At 37.9% G+C, this 25,000-nt stretch overlaps 1 protein-coding gene across 1 annotated transcript in view; it reads right to left on the minus strand.

Moving 5' to 3' along the window:
- Positions 1-2,520: 2,520 nt before the first annotated feature.
- Positions 2,521-25,000, minus strand: part of EDA2R (ectodysplasin A2 receptor) — a 171,483-nt gene continuing 149,003 nt past the window's right edge. The window contains exons 3-6 of the mRNA XM_060292733.1: positions 8,158-8,336; positions 7,518-7,603; positions 5,721-5,885; positions 2,521-2,912 (exon numbers count right to left, since the gene is read on the minus strand). Of these exons, the coding sequence (XP_060148716.1) occupies positions 2,521-2,912; positions 5,721-5,885; positions 7,518-7,603; positions 8,158-8,336 (822 nt within the window). The remainder of the gene's footprint in view (positions 2,913-5,720; positions 5,886-7,517; positions 7,604-8,157; positions 8,337-25,000) is intronic.

Here is a 25,000-nt window from a genome sequence, read left to right on the forward strand (position 1 = left end):
ACCAAGAAAGCACCAATGGTCCCTGAGCAACCCTAGGGCAGGCTTCATGGCTTTAACAACACCCACACCAGACACTTAGCTCCTAAGTGTCCCCCACTAGATCTCAGGGATTTCATGGTCACCCCAAAGATGAAAGCTCTGAGCTCTGAATTTGGCCCTTGGGATCTAGAGGCTCAGCCTTGGGCTTAAGAAGACAAGATACCAGGAAGGGACAAAAGAGGCAAGAAAAGAAGAGAAATAAGATAAAAGGAACTTTAGGAAGTACCATTTTAAGAGTCAAAAAGATGCTTAGTTGTATCCCCACTAAAGAAGGTAAGAAACCTATAAGTGGAGAGGAAGACCTCAGGGGGCAAAGGGGTTAGCTCCGTGATTGTCACAGCCACAGAAGTCTAAGAGATGTGTGGGGCATCAAGGTTTCAGGCCTCTCCTAAGATGTGTGTAGGTGTGTGTGTGTGTGTGTGTACTGGGGAGGGGGGGGCAGTGCAGAGGAGTGAAAGAGGGAAGAGTTTGATTTTGTCCCTAAAGTGCTAGGTAGATGTATCAATAGGGTACTGAGAGGCTCCCCCTTCAGATTCACCTGACCAAAGATGCAGGCAGTAAAACTCTACCCCATTCATTGCCATCCCCTTCCCTCCTCTCTATAATCAAGCTGAGCTAGGAATATGTCCGGTAGTCCCATGACTGGGGAATCTGGTTCTCCAGGCTATCTAGGATAGGAAAGCAAAAAATGCTGCTGGTCAGTCTTGGGAAAATGATGAAGGATCAATCCTTTGGTGGGATGGGATAGGATGTGCCCCGTCTGTAGAGTACAGGCTGTTGTGGATACCACATCCTATGCCCCTGCTGCTGTTGTGGTATAGGAACAAGGCAGGAGAGTCCAGGGAGAACGACTGGGCTGCCAGGAGCCCAAGAGACCTAGGGAGGGAGCAGAGCAAGTTAGAAACCTATGGGGCAATCTCACTAGCTCCTTCCTCTTCCCATCCCTCAAAAAATGGTTTTAGGCCAGTGGTTAAGGTATAATAGCAGAAAAACATCACTTGTGTGGGGTGGACATGATGACAGTTCTACCCTACTCTATGTTGGTGAGACAATTCCTCATGAAACTGGGTTCAGTTTTAAGCCCCCCATACTTTAACGGAACCCAAAGTGGTACTTTCCAGAGAGGAGATGCTATCTTTAGACTTCTTCAGGGCTATCACAAGACACAGGAAGCAGATGAGGTCTGTGTGGCCTGAGGAGCAGAGCAGGACCCAAGGGTGGTTACTATAAGAAGACAGAAAGGTTTTCTTTACATTGAGCTCAAATCCACCAGTCATAGCTGCAATACATGTTGGGCAGTAGTGAGCTCTCTGATACTGTAAGTATGTGAGCAAGGATGACACAAACACTTCTTGGGGATATTATAAAAGGGACTCAAGAATGGATTGGAGGAGTTGGAAGAGAGGTTGGCCTAGATGACCTTGAAGGTATCTAGGATGACTGGTTTAATAGGAGTCTTGGCTTTCACCTACATATTGTTTATATTTTCTTAGGTAAGATATAGGGAGCGGGAGTCATTGGGGGACCTGGACAATATCATAGCTGGAGAAATATGGAAATGGGTGGTGAAAGTAATTGGTTAGTTGAAAAATAGGAATCCACCCTCATGCTTCATACTGCCCCTTGTTACTTACATGGAGCTCCAAAACCTGTGCTCTAACCCAGTTCTGCCACTGAAATGCTCTGTGACTTTAAGCAAATCACTTTTCCTCTCTGTGTCTCAGTTCCTGCCTCTATAAAGTGTAACCTTCTTACCATAAAGGTATGTTATGAAGACCAGACGAGTGTAGTGTATATGTATGGATGTATTGGGTTGGTCAAAAAGTTCATTTGGGTTTTCCCATAAGACGTTATGGAAAAACCCGAACAAACTTTTTGGCCAACCCAATATAAATTGTGACTGGGGGCAAAGACAAACTAACATGGTTTAAACACCTCTAATGCATTAGACACTATAAAAGGCACTTGCACATGCATTTCTCATTCAACTCTCACAATATAAGGTGAATAGTATTTCCTACTTTTCACAGATTAAGGACCTGAGACTCAGAGAGGTGAAGGGATTTACACAAGCTTCACACAAATATTAAGGAATGGAGGTAGATTTGAAATATAAGGCTTCCAGATGCCAAGGTTTGTATATTTTCCCACTGTACCTTGGTGCTTGAATACATGATGGGAGATAACTGAATATAACTATTAGACAGTGGGGCTCTGAGAGAGATTGCAAAAGGCCAGGATAGAAAAACTGGTGTCATGTCAACCTGGCCAGTTCCTTGACAGCTGTAGGCCCAGATGTATGATGTATGACTGACTGGCTTAAAAGATTAACATTATCACAGTTGTCCCTCCATCCACCAGTGTTCCTAGCTTGCTGTTCCTCTGACACTAGCCCTACTGAACAACAGTACTCCAAGGGATAATTCCTTTTGGGGGTAGTCCCCAATTTCTGGTCTTTCTACCCTACCTTTCCAGCTCACCTCAGTAGAGTGAAAGGCTGGGTACTTCAAAGGGTACAGTGAGCTCCAGTCTGTCTCCAGAGTGTTCAGCTGTGTTCCCCCTCAAGGTCTCAGCTCCAGTATAGGAAGCAGAACTGGAAATCTTTCGCAGGTCCAGCTCTGTACATTCGATGGGAGTGTGGACCCAGTGGGAGTGGCTCTCTGAGGCACAGGAGGCCAAGGTAAAAGACTCCTGTGTGGGGAAGCCACGAGTCGAGCTGCAGTCGTCATCCAGGATGGGGTTAAGTGCCTGGGTCTCAAAGATGCTTTCACTCAGTGGGGACTCAGGACTGGTCTCCTGGCCAGGTGGCATGGGGAAGAGAGATTCCTCTTCCGCTGCCTCGTCAGCCTCATACTGCAGCGAACCTCCTGAAACTTGAAGCAGAAAGCCACTGAGTCACCCAAAGGCAGGGGCTCTTCTTAGCGGGGCACCTGGTCCTGAGCACAAAATCAGGAAAGATCTGGGAACTAGTGCTCCCCCTCCCATCCCTGGGGACCAGAGCACCTAGCACCAGGCTGAGGTGACACAGTTGAGAAACATATTTACATTGGGGTATCAGATTAAGGCTACCTGGTGGTGGATCAGGGAAAATTGTCAATTTCTCCAGAGAAAGAGAAATCCTTTGTGGGAAGCAGGATTTTAACAACACCCACACCAGACATGATCTTTATTCCCTGGTGTTATGCCAGTGTATATGTTGTGTTATATGGCAAAAGGCACTTTGCAGGTGGATTTAAGATTATGGACCTTAAAATAGGTAGATTATCCTGGATTACCCAGGTGGGCCCAATGTAATGACATGTGTCCTTAAAAGGGGAAGATGAAGGCAGAAGAGTCAGAGAGAGTATCAGATATGTGAAAGGAAAAGGACTTGACCACCATTGCTAGTTTTGAAAATGGAAATGGGTCATAAGTCAAAGAGTGGGTGGTGTCTAGAAACTGGGAATGGTTCTCAGCAGACAGTCAGCAAGGAAATGGAACCTCAACCTTATAACTGCAAGGAACTGAATTCTTCCACCTTTCTGAATGATCAAGGAAATGGATTAACCTCTTGATCTTCCAGAAATGAATGCAGCCTCGGCAACACCTTGATTTCAGCCTAGTGAGACTCTGAGTCGAGATCCAGCCAAGCTTACAAAGCTTCTGATCTATGGAAATGGTGAGATAATAAATGGGTGTTGTTTTAAGCCATTGAATTTGTTGTAGTTTGTTCTGGCAGTGATAGAAAATTAAAACACCTTTCATGCATAAGTCTGATTCAACATCAGGTTACAAACTAAGAGCCTATGGGATGTGTGTTTGTTTGACCCCTGCATTGTGGTTGTGGTACTTTTTAATTATAACTCATTGCCATAACTTAAAACTATTTCATATAAAAATCCAGAGTTTTGGCTTCTCTTGAAAATTCAGAAGATCTTGAAACATTGAATATTCCTACATGGTAACAAACAGCTGAAACTGAGTAGTAGATTCCTCTTTAGACAGGGGATGAACTATTCAGTTTGCCACAGTCTCTACTCCTCTCTAATGAACCTTATATTGGATCCAATTCACATATTCATCTCCCTTATACAACCCTAGTATTCATGTAAGTCAGTGACTCCTGAAAAACACCTCCTGATAAGTGAGAAAATGTCTAATCTTATTTCCCCTGTGGAGACCCTGAGGGAGCTGCCTGCCCTCGTATCCCCAGAAAAGGGTACTGCATTATTATCTTGAGGACAGAGGACGAGCAGAGAAGCGTTACCCATTTCTCTTCTCCTGAGGCAGGAGGAGGGAGACAGGCAGCTCTCAGATGTTGCCTCATCTTCTTCTTTCCGGGCCCTGGGGCCCAAATGCTTCATTTCCCATGTTTCATGCCCATGCCCAGGGACTGGGCAACAGCTCTTATCTGAGAAACTGGCCTCCAAAGTCAGAGACAGGATGATCCACCCTGAGCCACAATGTTCCAGGAGACACCAGAGAGTAGAGGAGAGAGAATTAGAGTTTGAGAAGGGTCATAAAGGGATAACAGTGTTGCCCTTGTGCCCTGCATCCCCTGAAATCCTAGATTCACCTCCACTTAAGTGAGAGGTAGAGCCAAACATATCTTCTAAGCTTTTTGAAGATCATCTGGCAGACCCTAGATCCAAAGTAACCAAGGTAGGCCTATATAAGCAGAATCTTTCCACACAAACAGAGAGGTTGAAAAAAGTTGTGTTGCTTTGGACCCAATATACAGTGGGCTGAGGAGGAGTCCTTAGCACCTGTGTATCTAGTAGAATGTGTCCTCCTCTTTCCTTACTAAATCAACTCTGCTTACTAGCCTGGGTTCCTATTTTGGTGTCTCTGTCCAGCTCTCAGCTCCCTTGATGGCACTGAAGCTGCACTGAACCTCAGTACTATTGACTAAAGATCTAAACCCTTCTCTGGTCTTGGCCAGCCACCATCTCACCTCCCCTATATCTTCCCTCAGTGACCTGGCATTCTTGTCTCATATTCTTGGCTAATGGCTGGACTTGTGCTGAAAATAGATCATGATGTTACTCCTGATTTTAAATATGACATTCCATCTAAAATTTCACATGGCCATCTCCTATGGCCTGGGCCAGAGCTCTGGTTATCATTATTGTCTGAGGAAAAATGTCTAAGTTTGCCAATTCCTCTGGACATTGGGCTCTCAGTTACCACATTTGGTATACTACTATACTGATAACCATCGCCTGAGACCTCACCCACTTTTATTATAGTCATGTCTCATTCCAGCCAGCCTTCCTCTTCTCCTGACATGCTCCAGAATCTATACCTATTAGTAGATATAACTAATTGGAAAAGAACTTAGAAATCAACTTCATCTCTCATTTTAAAGATTAAGGAGAAAGAGGTCCAAAGAAGCTAGATGACTTATCTAAAGTTACACAGTGATTTAGAGGTAGATTGGACTAGGACTTCAGATGCCTTTCCCAAAGGTTTTCCCATAATGTTGTAGCCCTTTATGAATCACCACACCTTAAAGAACCAGGTCCTATAAACTCATAGGGTCAGCCTCAATCATCTCTGAAGTCCTGTGCATTCTATTGCCACCCCAGATATTTCAGCACTGTAGGGAAGGTCCATTAACTCTCAACCCCAGGAAATTCCTCTCTTCTGCTAGTTAGAACCTTGTTCCTGATTCATGTAATACGTGAAGCAGCTACCCTTACCACGCTGGCAATTTCTGTTGAAGAACTGCTTGCAGTAGAGGAAGAAGAGCCCCAGGAAGGCCAGGGTAAACACCATGAGCAGACTGCTCACCAGTGCAACAAGTGTGACCTCCTGAGGGGATACTGTGGGTACATCTGCCTTCACTAAGCTCAACTGGAAGGCACCTGTGAGACAAGAAAGTGGGGGAGGTCAGTCACTGTGGGTAGTCAATAGTCACCCTGACACTGGGCCTGGACTTCCTCAGGCCAGCACCCTCTCCCCAGGGTCTTCCTCAACTAGGGCTGCTAAACTGGTTCTACTTCTTTGTAGAGCAGGGAAAAGTATAACGAACAAAGTGGAGGAACTAGCATATACTGCTGGTATGGTATAAATTAGTATAGTTTTTTGAAGATGCACATATCCTGTGGTCTTTCCATGTCACATTCAGTTATATAACCTAGACAAATAGAAACAAACTAAAATGTTCATCAGTAGGGCACAGGATAAATAAATCATGATATAATTCTATTATGTAATATTATTATATAGCATTTAAAATAAAAGACCTGTATGGATCAATTTAAATAATTCAGAGAGGAAAAGCAAATTGGAGAGAGAGTATATAACTTGATATCACTTACATAAAACATTATAAAATATAAAAAATAGCATATAGAATACATTGCTTATGAATATATATATATATATATATATATATATATATATAAAAGAATACAAGTATCAAAACATTGGTGGAGAGTTTGGCAGAGTCATAGTGCTCACAAGTTATCCACATGCTTCTCTGCATTTCCCATACACCCTTGTAGTAAGGCCATAAGAGTACTTCTGGCCAATGGACTGTGAGTGGAAGTAATGTGTGTCACTTGCAGACTGAAGTAGTTAAAAGCCAGTATGTCTCCTCTATCTCTTAACTTGTCCCATCAACCTGGAAACCACATGGTTTGATGGTATAGTTACAAGATAGAGTAAGATCTTTGCATATGAAAAATAAACTTTTATTGCATGAAATCACTGAGATTTGGGGGTTTGTTACTGTAGCATAACCTACCAACAAGATACACACAATTTCATGATAGTGGTTGCCTCTGGGGAGGTAAGGAGAGAATGGAACTCAGAAAGGATCAAAACACAGATTCCATTAAACTTGTGGAATTTTCATTTAAAAAAAATCTGAAGCAAATATGCAAAATTTTAAGATTTATTAATCATTGATGCTGTGTAACTGAGCATTTTTCTTTTTATATTTTTCTGCATTTAAAATATTTCTACATATTTGAAATACTTCATGTTTTAAAAAGATATCAATAAATTAAAAAATAAGTGAGTAGACATATAGTTGGTAGATAGACAAAAATAATAGACAGATAAATGGATAGTGATATGGGCACAGACTAGATCTTAGTGCTTCATTCAGCCTTTTACTAGTCCTAAGCATTAGGGACTCCTATAAACTTCAAATAAATAATACACAAGTGTACAAATATTATAATTTACAAAATGCTTTCTAACCTCTTATCTCACTAGAACTAGGCAGAATCCCATAAGGTATGAAGAACAATGATTTTCATGACTTACATTTTTTTCAGGTGAGGGAAATGAGGTTCAATGAGATTAAATAATTTATAGAAGGTTACACAGATAATATATTGCAAAACTATTACTCAAATCTAACCAATTCCCTTGCCAATCTACCCTATAGGAAGGAGTATGAGGGGGTAGGGGAAGTCTTTACTATGCTGTCTTGCTGTCACCCAATGGATTGGGGGGGAAAGGGGAGAAGAGAACTGGATACACACACTGAACCTCAGAGGTGGGGGTCTGCTTCGTGCATGGGATACACTCTTGATCCTGCAGGCCTCCAATACGTGTCTTTTGGTAGAACCTGTAGTCAGAGCAATAAAAAATGGCAAGATGATCAAACAAGCAATGTACTTGGATTGGTCCTTCTTGAACCATAGGCAGCTTCTAAGAGTCTTGTCCTCCAGGAAGCCATCACTCACTCTGACCCCTCGTGAGTTCTCTGCCTCTATGTCTGATTCTGACTCAAGAGTCCCAGACGCTCCACCTCTTCCCCCATTCACCAAACCCTATAACCAAAAGGGGAACTAGTCTCACAAGAGAAGGAAACACTGCTTTGACACCAACTGCTTCCTAATCTCTTCTAGGTCTACAGTGAGATTTACCTTGAAACTTGAGCCTGAGCTAAGCATGCCAGCATGATAAAACAGCTGTTTAGTACTCATCTGTAATTGACTGCGTGCTAAGTACTTTATAGAGGTATCTTGAAAAAATAATGCTTCTCCCTCAGGGGAGCTTAAACTCATCATGATATGGACAGTTAGAATACTTCAACTAGGCCCTGAGAGGTAAGGATGAGGGAGACCTCCAAGGGCTACAGAATGCCCAGAAGATCTTGGCCTTATGTAGCAGGCTCACCTGGGCAGACAGTCCCCACAGACGGCATTAGAGGTAGCTGTACAGTTCTCCTTCTGGATACGATTGATGACAGCACAGGTGATGCAAGTATGACATCTATGGTGGCCCCAGCTGCTTTTATATCTGCGGGGAGGGCAGGCTGCGCAGTATGCATCTCCACCTTCTCCATAACCACAATCCTTCAGTGAAATGGGAGTCACTAACATTACTCTACAGAAACTTGGAGAGAGGATTAGCTATGGGACAAGTGGACATTGTACGGAGTAGCATTTTACAAACTGCAAGTTGCAACCCATTACTGAGTCATGACATCAATTTACAGTCAGCATAGGTTAGGTTATGCTATGGTAAAAAAGTAAACTCCAAACCTCAGTGTCTTAAAAGAACAAAAATTTATTTCTCACTCACACCATTTTGCTTACCAGAGATTTCCTGGGGGCTCTGTTTTACGTTATACTTACTGGGTTACCCAGAGTGATGGAGGCTTCATCTTTGTGCTACCATGATTGGAGCATCAGAGAAAAGAGAATATTGTGATCTGTGCACTGGCTCTTAAATCTTCCCCCAGAAATAACTCATTTCATTTTGCTCACGTCCTTCACCACACACATCACCTGATCATTAGTAACTACAAAAGTAAAAGAAAGTATAATTCTATAGTGTGCCAGAGCTGGGGAACTGGAAATATTTGACAATGAATGCTAATCACTACCTATCTTAGTATTGTTTTATAGAAGTTTTACAGATGAAATATGTAAGTATGTGTTGGGTTGTGATGAAAATTTTATTTCTTACATTTTACTGAACTATAGTTGACTCACAACATTATATTCATTTCAGGAGTACAACACAGTGATTCAATATTTTTATAGATTACACATCACACAAAGTTATTATATTATTGACTGTAATCCCTGTGATGTACATTGCATCTCTGTGGTGTATTCAGTTTATAACTGGTAGGTTGTCCCTCTTAATTCCCTTCACCTATTGGGCTGGCCAAAAAGTTTGTTTGGGTTTTTCTGCAGGATGTTAGGAACAACCTGAACGAACATTTTGGCCAAGCTAATATTTTGCCCTTACCCCTACACTCCTCTCCTCTGCCAATGACTAGTTTTTTCTCTGTATCTGTGAGCCTGTTTCTGTTTGGTTATATTTGTTTATTTGTTTTTCAGATTCCACATATAAATGAAAACATATAGTACTTGTTATTCCCTGTCTGATTTCACCTATTACTCCACCCCTCTCCTCTCTGGCAACTACTAGTTTGGTCTCTACATCTGTGATTGTCTCTGTTTTGTTACATTTATTTGTTTGTTTTGTATTTTTAGATTCCACATATAAGTGAAGACATACTGTATTTGTCTTTCTCTCTGACTTATTTCACCTAGCATAATACCATCTAGATCCATCCATGTTGTTGTAAATGACAAGATTTCATTATTGTTTATGGCCGAGTAATATTTCATTGTGTGTGTATATATATATATATATATATATATATACACATATATATGTGTGTGTGTGTGTGTGTGTATATATATATATATATATATATATATATATACACATACATATACCACATCTTCTTTACCCATTCATCTGTTGATGGACACTTAGGTTGCTTCTACATCTTGGCTATTAAAATAATGCTTCAATTAACACTGGGATGCATATAACTTTTTGAATTAGTGATTACATTTTCTTCAGATAAATACCCAAGAGTGGAATTGCTGGATCAAATGGTAGTAATATTTTTAATTTTTTGAGGAACCTTTATATTGTTTTCCATAATGGTTGTACCAATTTATATTCCTACAAACAGTGCATGAGGGGTCCCTTTTCTCCACATCCTCTCCAACATTTGTTATTTCTTGTCTTTTTGATGATAGCCATTCTGACAGGTGTGAGGTGATACCTCATTGGGATTTTGATTTGCATTTCCCTGATGATTAGTGATGTTGAAAATCTTTTCATGTGTCTGTTGGCCATATATATGTCTTCTTTGGAAAAATGTCTATTCTGGTCCTCTGCCCATTTTTAATTCGGTTGTTTGTGTGTTTTTGATGTTGACTGTTATGAGTTATTTGTATATTTTGGATATTAACCTCTTAGTGGATATTTTATTTGCAAATATATTCTTCTATTCAGTAAGTTGCCTTTTTGTTTTGTTGATGTGCTTTGCTGTGCAAGTTACAGACAATATCACAGAAATACAAATAATCATGAGAATACTATGAACAATTATATGCTAAAAAATTGGACAACCAAGAAAAAATGGATACATTTCTAGAAATATACAATCTTTTAAGATTGAATCTTACTCTCGGAAATGCTCAAACATGTTTGAATAAAGGTGGTATAGAGGAGAGATGAGTGATCCAGCTGGATATTGTCTCAGGTCTGGTATTGACTCAGTGTAACTTTGGCTAGCCTCTCTCCATTTCCAAGCATCAGAGTCCCCAACACCTGAGGATATTAAAATAAATGGTCTCTAAATATTCTTCCAGCTCTGGCATTCTAACCTAGGAACGAGGCTCCTGCCTGTTATATCATAGCTCTTTGTCAAAGACACAACTCTACTTAACAATGGATATTAGTTATTTGTTTGTTGTGGGAGAAGTTGGCTGGTTGTTCACTAAACTCATTCACCTTTCTTCCTGGGAATGCCACTTGTCAACATTTTCTAACCCCACACAAGTCTGTAGGGACATGTGCCTAATTTCTAGCCAATGGAATATGGTTTAAATGATGTATGCATCTCTCAGGCCTGGCTCAACAAAAAACTGTCTTTTTTCTTTATACTTATTTTATAATTAAAGTATCTTTAATTTTCTTTATGCTTTGATCTTCTGGCACACAGAGACACCCAGGGAGATGTTGGAATCAATATATTAAAAACGACAGAGGACATCAGGGATATGGAGGAGGCAGCAGCTCTGAGCTTTCATTCTCTCACAGAAGTGTAGCAACACAAACAGAAACTGTCGGAATCAATGTTGTCAGAACTCTGGGAAATAGTCAAACATTTACAACAATGAAGCAAATGCTGAACCAAGAAAAAGGCATCTTGAAAATGATAGGAAAGATTTGTGCCATTTTTACTTGCCCTTACTGCACCCCTCTCCCCAGTAACAGTCCTAAAGTGAAGGCAGTCTTAAAGTAGCAGCAGCCTGAGTTCCTAGTGTGAAACCCTCACCCCTAGGTCCAGAGTGAGCTAAGCAAAACTTATTCAAAAATTATTGTGTATGTCTATTTTAACCTGTTATCTGAAGGACAGATACAAGGTGCTCATCTCTGTTTCACTCAATTCAAAATGCAGGCTGGAAAATGGGTGGGCATTTGTTAAAATGTTTTGCAAAGCAAACTAATAAACCAGAGATGCCTGGGACAAGAAATTATGGGTGGAGACATATAATAGACTGCTTAAGTCTGGAGCAAAAGCTGGAGAAGATTCTTTGGGAAATTAGGACATTCAAAAGCACCAATAGATATGGGGCCAGTTTAGAAAGGCCCATGTATGTCCAGGGAAAGACACATGACTAGAAAAATATGGAGAAGACCCAAAGCTTGCACACCGGACTGATACATGGGCTAAGTGCCAGTTTGGCTAAGTGTTGAAGGAGTGCTTCAGCACAGAGCCAATGTTCAAAGATTGGGAGAGGTATGTGGGTTTTTTGGTTGCTACTGTTGTTATTTACTTTTAACTGCTGGCACTCAAGGAAATTCCTGTCAAAATATTAGCTGAAAAAGAGCCACACAGACTTCAGTGATCACATATGACAAAGAATACAGTCTTTGCACAAATAATTTGGTTAAAACAACTAAACAAATGGACTACTATAGCCATCATCAAATAAAGCAACAACAACAGAAAACAGCTAAATATGGGGAAGGGGGAGAATCTGATTTTCAGTTACCACATTATAATTAAAACAGTTTTCAAAAACAACAACAACAAAAACACAAGGCATAAAAAGAAACAGGAATGTATGGCCCACTTACAGTAACAAATAAAATTGACAAACTGTTCCTGAGGAAATCCAGACACCAGACCTACTAGACAAAGACAAAAAAGTACTGTCTTAAATATGTTCAAAGTAAAACATAGACAAAGAACTAAAGAATATAAGAAAATAAATGTATGAAAAATATGGTAATATCAAAAAAGAAAAATTGTAAAAAGTAACCAAACAGAAATACTAGAATTGAAAAGTAAAATAACTGAAATTAAAAATTCACTAGAAGAGTTCAACAGCAGATCTGAACAAGTAGAAGAACAAATGATGAAACCTGAAACATGACAGTTGAAATTGTTGAAATTATTAAGTCTGAGGAGCAGAAATTTAAAAAGGTTGAAGTAAGTAAACAAAACCTAAGAGACACCATCAAATGGACCAATATACACATTATGGGAGTCCCAAAAGTAAAAGAGAGAGAAAGATAAAGAAGCAGAAAGAAATTTGAATAAATAATGGCTGAAATTTCTCAAAATTGACAGAAGACATGAATAACACATCCACAATGCTCAACAAACTTTGATTTGGAAAAACTCAAAAAGACCCATATGAGACATAAACAAGATGTGGATAGCCAAAGACAAAATGAAAATCTTGAAGCAGAAGGAGAGAAACAATCTGTCAAATACAAGGGATCCTCAATAAGATGCAAAGTTGATTTCTCTTCAGAACCTGGAAGCTGGAAGGCAATAAGATAACATATTTAAGTCTCAAAAGAAATAAACTATTAACCAATTTTATACCCAGCAAAAAATCCTTCAAAAATGAGGGAGAAATTAAAATATCCCTAGATAAATAAAAGAAGCTAAAGGAGTTTGATACTACTAGACTTGTACTTCAATAAATGTTAAAGGGAGTTCTTCAGGTTAAAATGAAAGGACCCTAGATAGTAACTCAAAGCCATAAAAAGAAGTCAATATCCCTGGTAAAGTTAAATACACAGGCAAATACAGAAGGCAGCATTATTGAATATTTGGTTTGGAACTCTGCCTTTTATTTCCTATATTATTTAAAAGAAAAATTAATAAAATAGTAACAATAATAATAATAAATCTATGTTATTGCACATACAATGATTAAGATAAAAACAAAAGTGACAAAAATAACATAGAGGAAGGTGATATCAAACTGTATAAGTGGGCTTCCCTGGTGGCGCAGTGGTTGAGGGTCCGCCTGCTGATGCAGGGGACACGGGTTCATGTCCCAGTCTGGGAAGATCCCACATGCTGTGGAGTGGCTGGACCCATGTGCCATGGACACTGAGCCTGCGCATCCAGAGCCTGTGCTCCACAACGGGAGAGGCCACAATAGTAAGAGGCCTGCGCACCACAAAAAAAAAAAAAAAAAAAAAAACAAAGAAAAACAAAAAACCCCCCAAAAAACCCTGTATGTGTCGAGTTTATGTATGTTATTGAAATTAACTTGGTATTAATGCAAAATATATTGTTAAAATTTAGTATGTAATATATAAAATAGATAATTGATAAGGACCTACTGTATAGCACAGGGAACTCTACTCAATACTCTGTAATGGCCTATGTGGGAAAAGAATCTAAAAAAGAGTGTGTATATATATATATATGTGTATGTATATATATATATGTGTGTGTGTGTGTGTGTATAACTGATTCATTTTCCTGTACACCTGAGACTAGCACAACATTGTAAATCAACTATGCTCCAATGAATTTTTTTAAAAAATAAATAAAATTTAGTATGTTAAAGGGAATCTACATGGTAACCACAAAGAAAATATATTTAAAAAGAAAACCCCACACAAAAGAAATGATAAGGGAATTAAAACTTTTCACTGCAAAAGATCAACTAGCACAAAAATGGCAATGAGGAAGAAAATGATGAATAAAAATGGCATAAGAAATACATAAAACTAATAATAAAATGTCAGAAGTACTCTCTTATCAGTACTAATCTTTATGTATATGGATTAAACTCTCCAAAGGTACAGATTGATGGGTTGGATAAAAAGAACATAATCCACTTATATACTATATGAAGAGATTCATTTAGATCCAAAGACACAAATGGGTTGAAAGTAAAAGACAGGAAACATATTCCATGCAAATAGTACTGAGAAGCGAATTGGGATGTCTACACTGATATCAGACAAAATAGACTTTAAGTTAAAACTTTTACAAGAGAAAGGGAAGGACGTTATATATTTATAAATGGTCAATACATCAAGAAGATATAACAACTCTGAACATACATACACCAAATAACAAATCCCCCCAAATCTATGCAGCATTGACAAAATTTAAGTGAGTAATAGTGGTTCTAAATAATAGTTGGAGACTTGAATACCAACTTCAATAAAAGATTGCATATCTAGACAGAATAGCAATAACAATGTAGAGGGCTTTAACAACACTATAAAACAACTAGACATAACTGACATTTATAGAACACTACACCTAACAAAAGAAGAATATACATTCTTCTCCATTGCACATGAAACATTCTGTAAGTAGACCACATATGTTAGGTTATGAAACAAGTTTCAATGAATTTTAAAAGACTGAAATTATACAAAGTGTCTTTTCTGACCACAAGACAATGATGATATAAATCAATAACAGAAAGAAAATTGGAAAATACACAAACATGTGTAATTAAATACCACATTCTTAAAAAACTAGTGGGTCAAAGAAAAAGTCTTAAGGGAAACTGTAAATTACTTAAAGCTGAATGAAAATAAAAAAACACCATATACCAAAATGTATGGGATACAGCAAGGCAGTAGTAGTCTGAGGAAAACTTATACCTGTAAGTGTCTATATTAAAAAAGAAAAGAGATTTCAAATAAATAATCTAAATTTATACCACAAGGAACTAGAAAAAACATAACAAAGTAAGCCCAAAGCTAGCAGAAGGAAGGAAATAATAGATTAGAGTGGAGATAAATAGAGTAGAAAAACAATAGAATCAATGAAAACTAGATTCTTTGAAAAGATGAACAAAATTGGCAATCCTTCCAATCCTTCAGCTATACTTACAAAGAAAAAAGAGAGAAGATGAAGATGACTAAAATCAGAAAGGAAAGTGGGGGATTTCTGACAGAATGGCAGAGTAGGAGGACCTGAGCTCACCTCTTCTCACAAAAACACCAAAATCATGAGTATCTGCTGAACAACCATTGACAAAAAAAGGACTGGAAACAACCAAAAAACATATTTTACATCCAAAGACAAAGAAGAAGTCACAATGAGATGATAGGATCCTGTACCCACCAGGTGGGCAACCAACAAACTTTAAAATAATTATATTGCAGAGGTTCTCTCACAGGAGTGAGATTTCTGAGCCTCACATCAGGCTCCCTAGACTGCTGGTCTGGTATCAGGAGGAGGAGCCCGCAGAGCATTTGGCTTTGAAGGCCAGTGGGGCTTGATGGCAGGAACTCCACAAGACTTGGGGAAATAGAAGGAATATTCTTAGAGGACACACACAAGGTTTGTACAAACTGGGACCTAGGGGGAAAAACAGTGACTTCATAGCAGCCTGGGTCAGACCTACCTGCTGGTCTTGGAGGGTCTCCTGGGGAGGGGGGCGGCTGTAGCTCATTTCAGGGACAAGGACACTGGTGGCAGAGGTATTAGGGAGTACTCATTGGTTTGAGCTGTCTGAGGTTGCCATTTTGACACCAAGGCTTGGTCCCACACAATAGCCCTTAGGCTCCAGTGCTAGGATGCCTAGGGCCAAACAACAAACAGGATGGGAACACAGCACCAACCATCAGAAGACAGACTGCTTAAAGTTTTCCTGAGAACACAGCCACCTTTAAACACACCTCTTGACACAGCCCGGCCAGCCAGTGGGAGAGGACCCAGCTCTACCCACCAGTGGGCAGGCACCAGTCACTCTCACAAGGAGCCTGCACAAGCCTCTTAGACCAGCCTCACCCAACAGAGGGCAGACACCAGAAACAAGAGGAACTACAATCCTGCAGCCTCTGGGATCACAAACACCAAAAGTTAGGCAAAATGAGATAGCAGAGGAATATGTTCCAGATGAAGAAACAAGATAAAACCCCAGAACAACTAAGTGAAGTGGAGATAGGCAATCTACCCAACAAAGAGTTCAGTGTAATGACTGTAAAGATGATCCAAGAAGGTAGGAAAAGAATGGATGCACAGAGCTAGAAATTACAAGAAGTTTTAAACAAAAGGTTAGAAAATACAAAGAATAACCAAACAGAGTTGAAGAATAAAATAGTGAAAATGAAAAATACACTAGAAGGAACTAATAGCAGAATAAATGAGGCAGAAGAATGGATAAGTGAGCTGAAGAAAGGATGGTGGAAATTACTGCCGAGGAACAGAATAAAGAAAAAAGAATGAAAAGAAGTGAGGACAATCTCAGAGACCTCTGAGACACACAAACATTCACATTACAAGGATCCCAGAAAGAGAAGAGAGAGATAAAAGTCATGAGAAAATATTTGAAGACATAATAGCTGAAAAATTCCCTACCCTAACAGGGGAAAGGAAACAATCACCCAAGTCCAGGAATCACAGAGAGTCTCATACATGATAAACGCAAGGAGGAACACACTGAAACACACAATAATAAAATTGACAAAAATCACAGACAGAGAAAATATTAAAAGCAACAAGGATTGTTTGTTTTTTTGTTATTGAGCTGCATGAGCTGCTTGTAAATTTTGGAAATTAATCCTTTGTCAGTTGCTTCATTTGCAAATATTTTCTCCCATTCTGAGGGTTGTCTTTTGGTCTTGTTTATGGTTTCCTTTGCTGTGCAAAAGCTTTGAAGTTTCATTAGGTCCCATTTGTTTATTTTTGTTTTTATTTCCATTCCTCTAGGAGGTGGGTCAAAAAGGATCTTGCTGTGATTTATGTCATAGAGTGTTCTGCCTATGTTTTCCTCTAAGAGTTTGATAGTTTGTGGCCTTACATTTAGGTCTTTAATCCATTTTGAGCTTATTTTTGTGTATGGTGTTAGGGAGTGATGTAATCTCATACTTTTACATGTACCTGTCCAGTTTTCCCCCAAAATGGGCAGAAGACCTAAATAGACATTTCTCCAAAGAAGACATACAGACTGCCAACAAACACATGAAAGAATGCTCAACATCATTAATCATTAGAGAAATGCAAATCAAAACTACAATGAGATATCATCTCACACCAGTCAGAATGGCCATCATCAAAAAATCTAGAAACAATAAATGCTGGAGAGGGTGTGGAGAAAAGGGAACACTCTTGCACTGCTGGTGGGAATGTGAATTGGTTCAGCCACTATGGAGAACAGTATGGATGTTCCTTAGAAAACTACAAATAGAACTACCATATGACCCAGCAATCCCACTACTGGGCATATACCCTGAGAAAACCAAAATTCAAAAAGAATCATGTACCAAAATGTTCATTGCAGCTCTATTTACAATAACTCAGAGATGGAAACAACCTAAGTGCCCATCATTGGATGAATGGATAAAGAAGATGTGGCACATATATACAATGGAATATTACTCAGCCATAAAAACAAAAGAAATTGAGCTATTTGTAATGAGGTGGATAGACCTAGAGTCTGTCATACAGAGTGAAGTAAGTCAGAAAGAGAAAGACAAATACAGTATGCTAACACATATATATGGAATTGAAGAAAAATAAATGTCATGAAGAACCTAGGGGTAAGACAGGAATAAAGACACAGACCTACTGGAGAACGGACTTGAGGATATGGGGAGGGGGAAGGGTGAGCTCTGACAGGGTGCGAGAGAGGCATGGACATATATACACTACCAAACGTAAGGTAGATAGCTAGTGGGAAGCAGCCGCATGGCACAGGGATATTGGCTCGGTGCTTTGTGACCGCCTGGAGGGGTGGGATAGGGAGGGTGGGAGGGAGGGAGACGCAAGAGGGAAGAGATATGGGAACATATGTATATGTATAACTGATTCACTTTGTTATAAAGCAGAAACTAACACACCATTGTAAAGCAATTGTACCCCAATAAAGATGATAAAAAAAAATAAAATAAAAGCAGCAAGGAAAAAGCAACAAATAACATACAAGTAAATCCCAATAAGGTTATCAGTTGAGTTTTCACCAGAAACTCTGCAGGCCAGAAAGGAGTAGCACTATACTGTATATTTAAAGTGATGAAAGGGAAAAACCTACAACAAAGAATACTCTACACACCAAGGCTCTCATTCAGATTTGAGGGAGAAATCAAAAGCCTGACAGAGAAGCAAAGGCTAAGAGAATTCAACGCCACCAAATGAGCTTTACAATGAATGCTGAAGGAGCTTCTATAGGTAGCAAATAAGAGGCCACAATTAGAAACAAGAAAATTATGAAATGGGAAAGCTCAATGGTAAATGTAAACATACAGCAAAGGTAGGAAATCATCCACACACAAACATATTATCAAATCCAGCAATGGTGAGAAGAGGAGAATACAAATATAGGATATTGGAAATGCATTTGAAATTAATAGACCAGCAACTTACAACAATCTTGTATATATATAGGTTGCATGCCAACACTTCATGGGAACCACAAAAATCTGCAATAGATATCAAAAAAAAAAAAAGAGAGAGAGAAAAAGGAATCCAAAGAGAACTCTAAAGATACACATCAAATACCTAGAGAAGAGAACAAAAGTGGAAGGAAAGAAAAAAGACCTAAAAAACAAACGCAAAATATTAACAAAATAGTATTAATACATAAGTATCAGTGAGTATGTTAAATGTAAAAGGAATAAATACTCCAAGCAAAAGACATAGACTGGCTGAATGGATACAAAAACAAGACCTATATATATGCTGTCTACAAGAGACCCACTTCAAATCTAGGGACACATACAGAAAGTGAGGGGATAGAAAAAGGTATTCCATGCCAACGGAAATCAAAAGAAAGTTGGAGTAGAAATACTTATATCAGAAAAAATATATTTTAAAATAAGGACTGTTACAAGAGAAAAAGAAGGACACTACATCAATCCATTTCTAATTCTACTGATTTGAGTTTTCTCCATTTTTTTCTTGATGAGTCTGGCTAATGGTTTATCAATTTTGTTTATCTTCTCAAAGAACCAGCTTTTAGTTTTTTTTTTTTTTTTTTTTTTTGTGGTATGTGGGCCTCTCACTATTGTGGCCTCTCCCACTGCGGAGCACAGGCTCCGGACATGCAGGTCGAGCAGCCATGGCTCACAGGCCCAGCTGCGCTGCGGCATGTGGGATCTTCCCGGACCGGGGCATGAACCCACATCCCCTGCATCGGCACACGGACTCTCAACCACTGCACCACCAGGGAAGCCCCCAGCTTTTAGTTTTATTGATCGTTGCTACTGTTTCCTTCATTTCTTTTTCACTTATTTCTGATCTGATCTTTATGATTTCTTTCCTTCTGCTAACTTTGGGGTTTTTTGTTCTTCTTTCTCTAATTGCTTTAGGTGTAAGGTTAGGTGGTTTATTTGAGATGTTTCTTGTTTCTTGAGGTAGGATTGTATTGTGATGAACTTCCCTCTTAGAACTGCTGGAGAGGGTGTGGACAAAAGGGAACCCTCTTGCACTGTTGGTGGGAATGTAAATTGATACAGCCACTATGGAGAACAGTATGGAGGTTCCTTATAAAAACAAAAATAGAACTACCATATGACCCAGCAATCCCACTACTGGGCATATACCCTGAGAAAACCATAATTCAAAAAGAGTCATGTACCACAATGTTCATTGCAGGTCTATTTACAATAGCCAGGACATGGAAGCAACCTAAATGTCCATTGACAGATGAATGGATAAAGAAGATGTGGCACATATATACAATGGAATATTACTCAGCCATAAAAAGAAACGAAATTGAGTTATTTATATTGAGGTGGATGGACCAATAGTCTGTCATACAGAGTGAAGTGAGTCAGAAAGAGAAAAAAAATTACCGTATGCTAACACATATATATGGAATCTAAAAAAAAATGGTTATTATGAACCTCAGGACAGGACAGGAATAAAGATGCAGATGTAGAGAATGGACTTGAGGACACGGGGAGGGGGAAGGGTAAGCTGGGACGAAGTGAGAGAGTGACATGGACTTATATATACTACCAAATGTAAAATAGATAGCTATTGGGAAGCAGCCGCATAGCACGGGGAGATCAGCACGGTACTTTGTGACCACCTAGATGGGTGGGATAGGGAGGGTGGGAGGAAGATGCAAGAGGGAGGAGATATGGGGATATATATATATATATATATATATATATATACATATATATATGTATGTATATGTATAGCTGATTCACTATTTTATAAAGCAGAAACTAACACACCATTGTAAAGCAATTATACTCTAATAAAGATGTTAAAAATAAAATAAAAAATTTAAAAAAGATATCAATCCAAGAAGATATAACAATTGTAAATATATATGCACTCAACATAGGAACACCCGTATATATAAAGTGTATGCTAACAGCCATAAAAGGAGAAATAGTAACACAATAATAGTGGTGGACTTTAACACCCCAATTACATCAGTGAGAAAATCAATAAGGAAACACAGGCTTTAAATGACACATTAGACTATATGGACTTAACTGATATTTATAGGGCATTCCAACAAAAAGTAGCAGAACACACATTCTTCTCAAGTGCACATGGAATATTTTCCAGGATAGATAGCATGCTGGGCCATAAAGGAAACCTCAATATAAATTTCAGAAAACTGAAATCATATCAAGCATATTTTCCAACCACAATGCTGTGAAATTAGAAATCAACTACAAGAAAAAAAGTTGTAAAAAAAAATTGGAGGCTAAACAACATGGTACTAAACAATGTATCACTGAAGAAGTCAACAAGCAAATTAAAAAGTACCTAGAGACAAATGAAAATGAAAACATGACGATCCAAAAATTATGGGATGCAGCATATGCAGTTCTAAGAGGGAAGTTTACAGCAATGCAATCGTACCTCAGGAAACAATTAAAATCACAAGTAAACAACCTAAAGTAAACAACCTAGGTGCTTTTACACCTAAAGAAACTAGAGAAAGAAGAACAATCAAACCCCAAAGTTAGCAGAAGGAAAGAAATAATGATCAGAGCAGTAATAAATGCAAAAGACTAAAAAAACAATAGACAAAGGTCAATGACGATAAAAGCTGGTTATTTGAAAGATAAGCAAAATTGATAAACCTTTAAACAGACACATCAAGATAAAAAGGAAGAGGGCCCAAGTCAATGAAATTAGAAATGAAAAAGAAGTTAAGACTGATGCCACAGAAATACAAAAGATCATAAGAGACTACTACAAGCAACTATATGCCAAAAAGTGGACAACAAAGAAGGAATGGACAAATTCTTAGAAAGGTACAATCTCCCAAGACTGAACCAGGAAGAAAAATAAAATATGAACAGACCAATCATGAGTACTGAAATTGAAAGTGTGATTAAAGAAACACCCAACAAACAAAAGTCCAGGACCAGATGACTTCACAGGTGAATTCTATCAAACATTTAGAGAAGAGTTAACAACTATCATTCTGAAACTCTTCCAAAAAATTGCAGAGGCAGGAACACTTCAGATTTCATTCTATGAGGTCACCATCACCCTGATACTAAAAACAGATAAAGATATCACACAAAAAAGAAAATTACAGGCCAATGTCACTGATGAATATAGGGACAAAAATCCACAACAAAATACTAGCAACCGAATCAAATAATATATTAAAAAAATCATACATACATGATCAAGTGGGATTTATTCCAGGGATGCAAAGAGTTTTCAATATCCACAAATCAATCAGTGTGATACATCACATTAGCAAATTGAAGAATAAAACCATATGATCATCTCAATAGATGCAGAAAAAACTTTTGATAAAATTCAACACGTACTTAGGATAAAAGCTCTCCAGAAGGCAGGCATAGAGGGAACATAGCTCGACATAATGAAGGCCATATATGACAATCCCACAGCTAACATCATACTCAACAGTGAAAAGCTGAAATAATTTTCTCTAAGATCAGGAAAAAGACAAGGATGTCCACTCTCAACATAGTTTTGGAAGTCCTAGCTATGGAAATCAGAGAAGAAAAAGAAATAAAAGGAATCCAAAATGGAAAAGAAGAAGTAAAACTGTCAATGTCTGCAGATGACATGACACTATACATAGAAAGTCCTAAAGATGCCACCAGAAAACTATTACAGGTCACCAATGAATTTGGTGAAGTTACAGGATACAAAATTAATATGCAGAAATTTGTTGCATCCCAATATGCTAACAAAGAAAGATCAGAAAGAGAAATTAAGGAAACAATAACATTTACCATTGCATCAAAAAGAATAAAATACCTAGCAATAAATCTACCTAAGAAGACAAATGACATGTACTTTGAAAATTATAAGATGGTGATGAAAGAAATCAAAGATGACACAAACAAATGGAAAGATATACCATGTTCTTGGATTGGAAGAAAAAATATTGTCAGAATGACTATACTACCCAAGGTGATATACAGATTTAATGCAATCCCTATCAAATTGCCAATGGCTATTTTTTTTCAGATCTAGAACCAAAATCTTAAAATTTGTATGGAAACACAAAAGTCCCTGAATAGTAAAAGCAATCTTGAGAAAGAAAAATGGAGCGGGAGGAGTCAAGTTCTCTGACTTCAGACTATACTATAAAGCTACAGTAATCAAAAGCATATGGTACTGACACAAAGATAGACTTATAGATTAATGGAACAGGATAGAAAGCTTAGAAATAAAACCATGCATGTGTGGTCAATTAATCTATGACAAATGAGGCAAAAATATACAATGGAGAAAAGACAGTCTCTTCAATAAATGGTGCTGGGAAAACTGGCCAACTACATGTAAAAAAATAGAATTAGAACCTTCTCTTACGCCATACACAAAAATAAACTCAAAATGGATTAAGGAGCTAAATGTAAGATCAGATAATATAAAACTTAGAGGAAAACATAAGCAGAACACAGTTTGACATAAATTGTAGCAATATCTTTTTAGATCCACATCCTAGAGTAATAAAATAGAAACAAATAGAAACAAATGGGACCTAATCAAACGTAAAAGCTTTTGCACAGCAATGGAAACTATAAACAAAAAGAAAAGGCAACCCACAGAATGGGAGAAAATATTTGCAAATGATGCAGTGGACAAGGGATTATCTCCAAAATATACAAATAGCTCAGTATCCAAAAAACCCTAGCAACCCAATCAAAGTAGACATTTCTCCAAAGAAGACATACAGATGGCCATAAAGCACATTAGCTCAACATCACTATTTATTACAGAATTGCAAGTCAAAACTACAATGAGGTACCACCTCACAGAAGTCAGAATGGCCATCATCAAAAATTTTAGAAACAATAAATGCTGAAGAGGATGTGGAGATAAGGGAACCTTCCTACACTATTGGTGGATATGTAAATTAGTACAGAACACTATGGAGAGCAGTATGGAGGTTCTTTAAAAAAACTAAAAATACAGCTAACATATGATCCAGCAATCCCAATACCGGGCATATATCTGGAGAAAACCATACTTTGGAAATATACTTGCACCCCAATATTCACTGCAACACTATTTACAATTGCCAAGACATGGAAACAGCCTAAATGTCCACTGACAGATTAAAGTATAAAGAAGATGTGGTATATATATATAATGAAATATTGCTCAGCCATAAAAAGATTGAAATAATGCCATTTGCAGCAACATGAATGGACCTAGAGATTATCATACTAAGTGAAGTAAATCAGACAAAGACAAATATCATATGATATCATTTATATGTGGAATCTAAAAAATGATATAAATGAACTTATTCACAAAACAGAAAGAGAGTCACAGACTTAGAAAACAAACTTATGGTTACCAAAGGGGGATGGTGGGTGGAGGGATAAATTAGGAGGTTGGGATTAACAGATACACCCTAGTATATATAAAATAGATAATCAACAAAGACCTACTGTATAGCACAGGGAACTCTACTCAGTAATCTGTAATAACCTATTTGGGAAAATTATCTAGAAAAGAATAGATATATGTATATGTATAACTGAACCACTTTGCTGTACACATGAAACTAACACAACATTGTAAATCAACTATACTCCAAAATAAAATAAATATTAATAAAAAAGAAATGAATGTGGGGATATTACTAACAACCTTACAGAAATTAAATAAAATTATAAAAGAATGTTTTAACAGTTATATAGCAACAAATTAGATAATCTAGATGAAATGGATAAATTCCTATAAATCCACAAATTACCTAAACTGAGTCAAGAAGAAATAGACAATATCAGCAGACTTATACCAAGTAAAGAGATTGAATCAGTAATGATAAATCTCTCAATGAAGAAAAATCCAGGAAGAGATGGCTTCTCTGGTGAATTCTACCAAACCTTAAAATAATTACTCTTAATGTTTTCAAAATTTACCAAAAAAATAAATTTAATTCAATACCTAACTCATGTTATGAGGCCAGCAATAACCTGATTAAAAATACATCACAAGAAAAGAAAATTACACACCAATATCCCTCATGTATATTCATGTAAAAGTCGTCAACAAAATACAAACATAATGAATCCTATAGCATATTAAAAGGATTTTATACCAAGAAGAGTTTATCATAAGAATGCAAGGATGATTTAACATAAGAAAATCAATGTTAATATAGCTCACTAATAGAATAAAGGGGAAAAACACATGCTTATATCAATTGTCAAAGAAATCTAGGAATAAAAGGGAACTTCTTTGACATGGTAAAAACCATATATGAAAAATCCACAGCTAAAA

The sequence above is a fragment of the Globicephala melas genome, chromosome X (assembly GCF_963455315.2).
Source record: "Globicephala melas chromosome X, mGloMel1.2, whole genome shotgun sequence".
NCBI lineage: Eukaryota > Metazoa > Chordata > Mammalia > Artiodactyla > Delphinidae > Globicephala > Globicephala melas.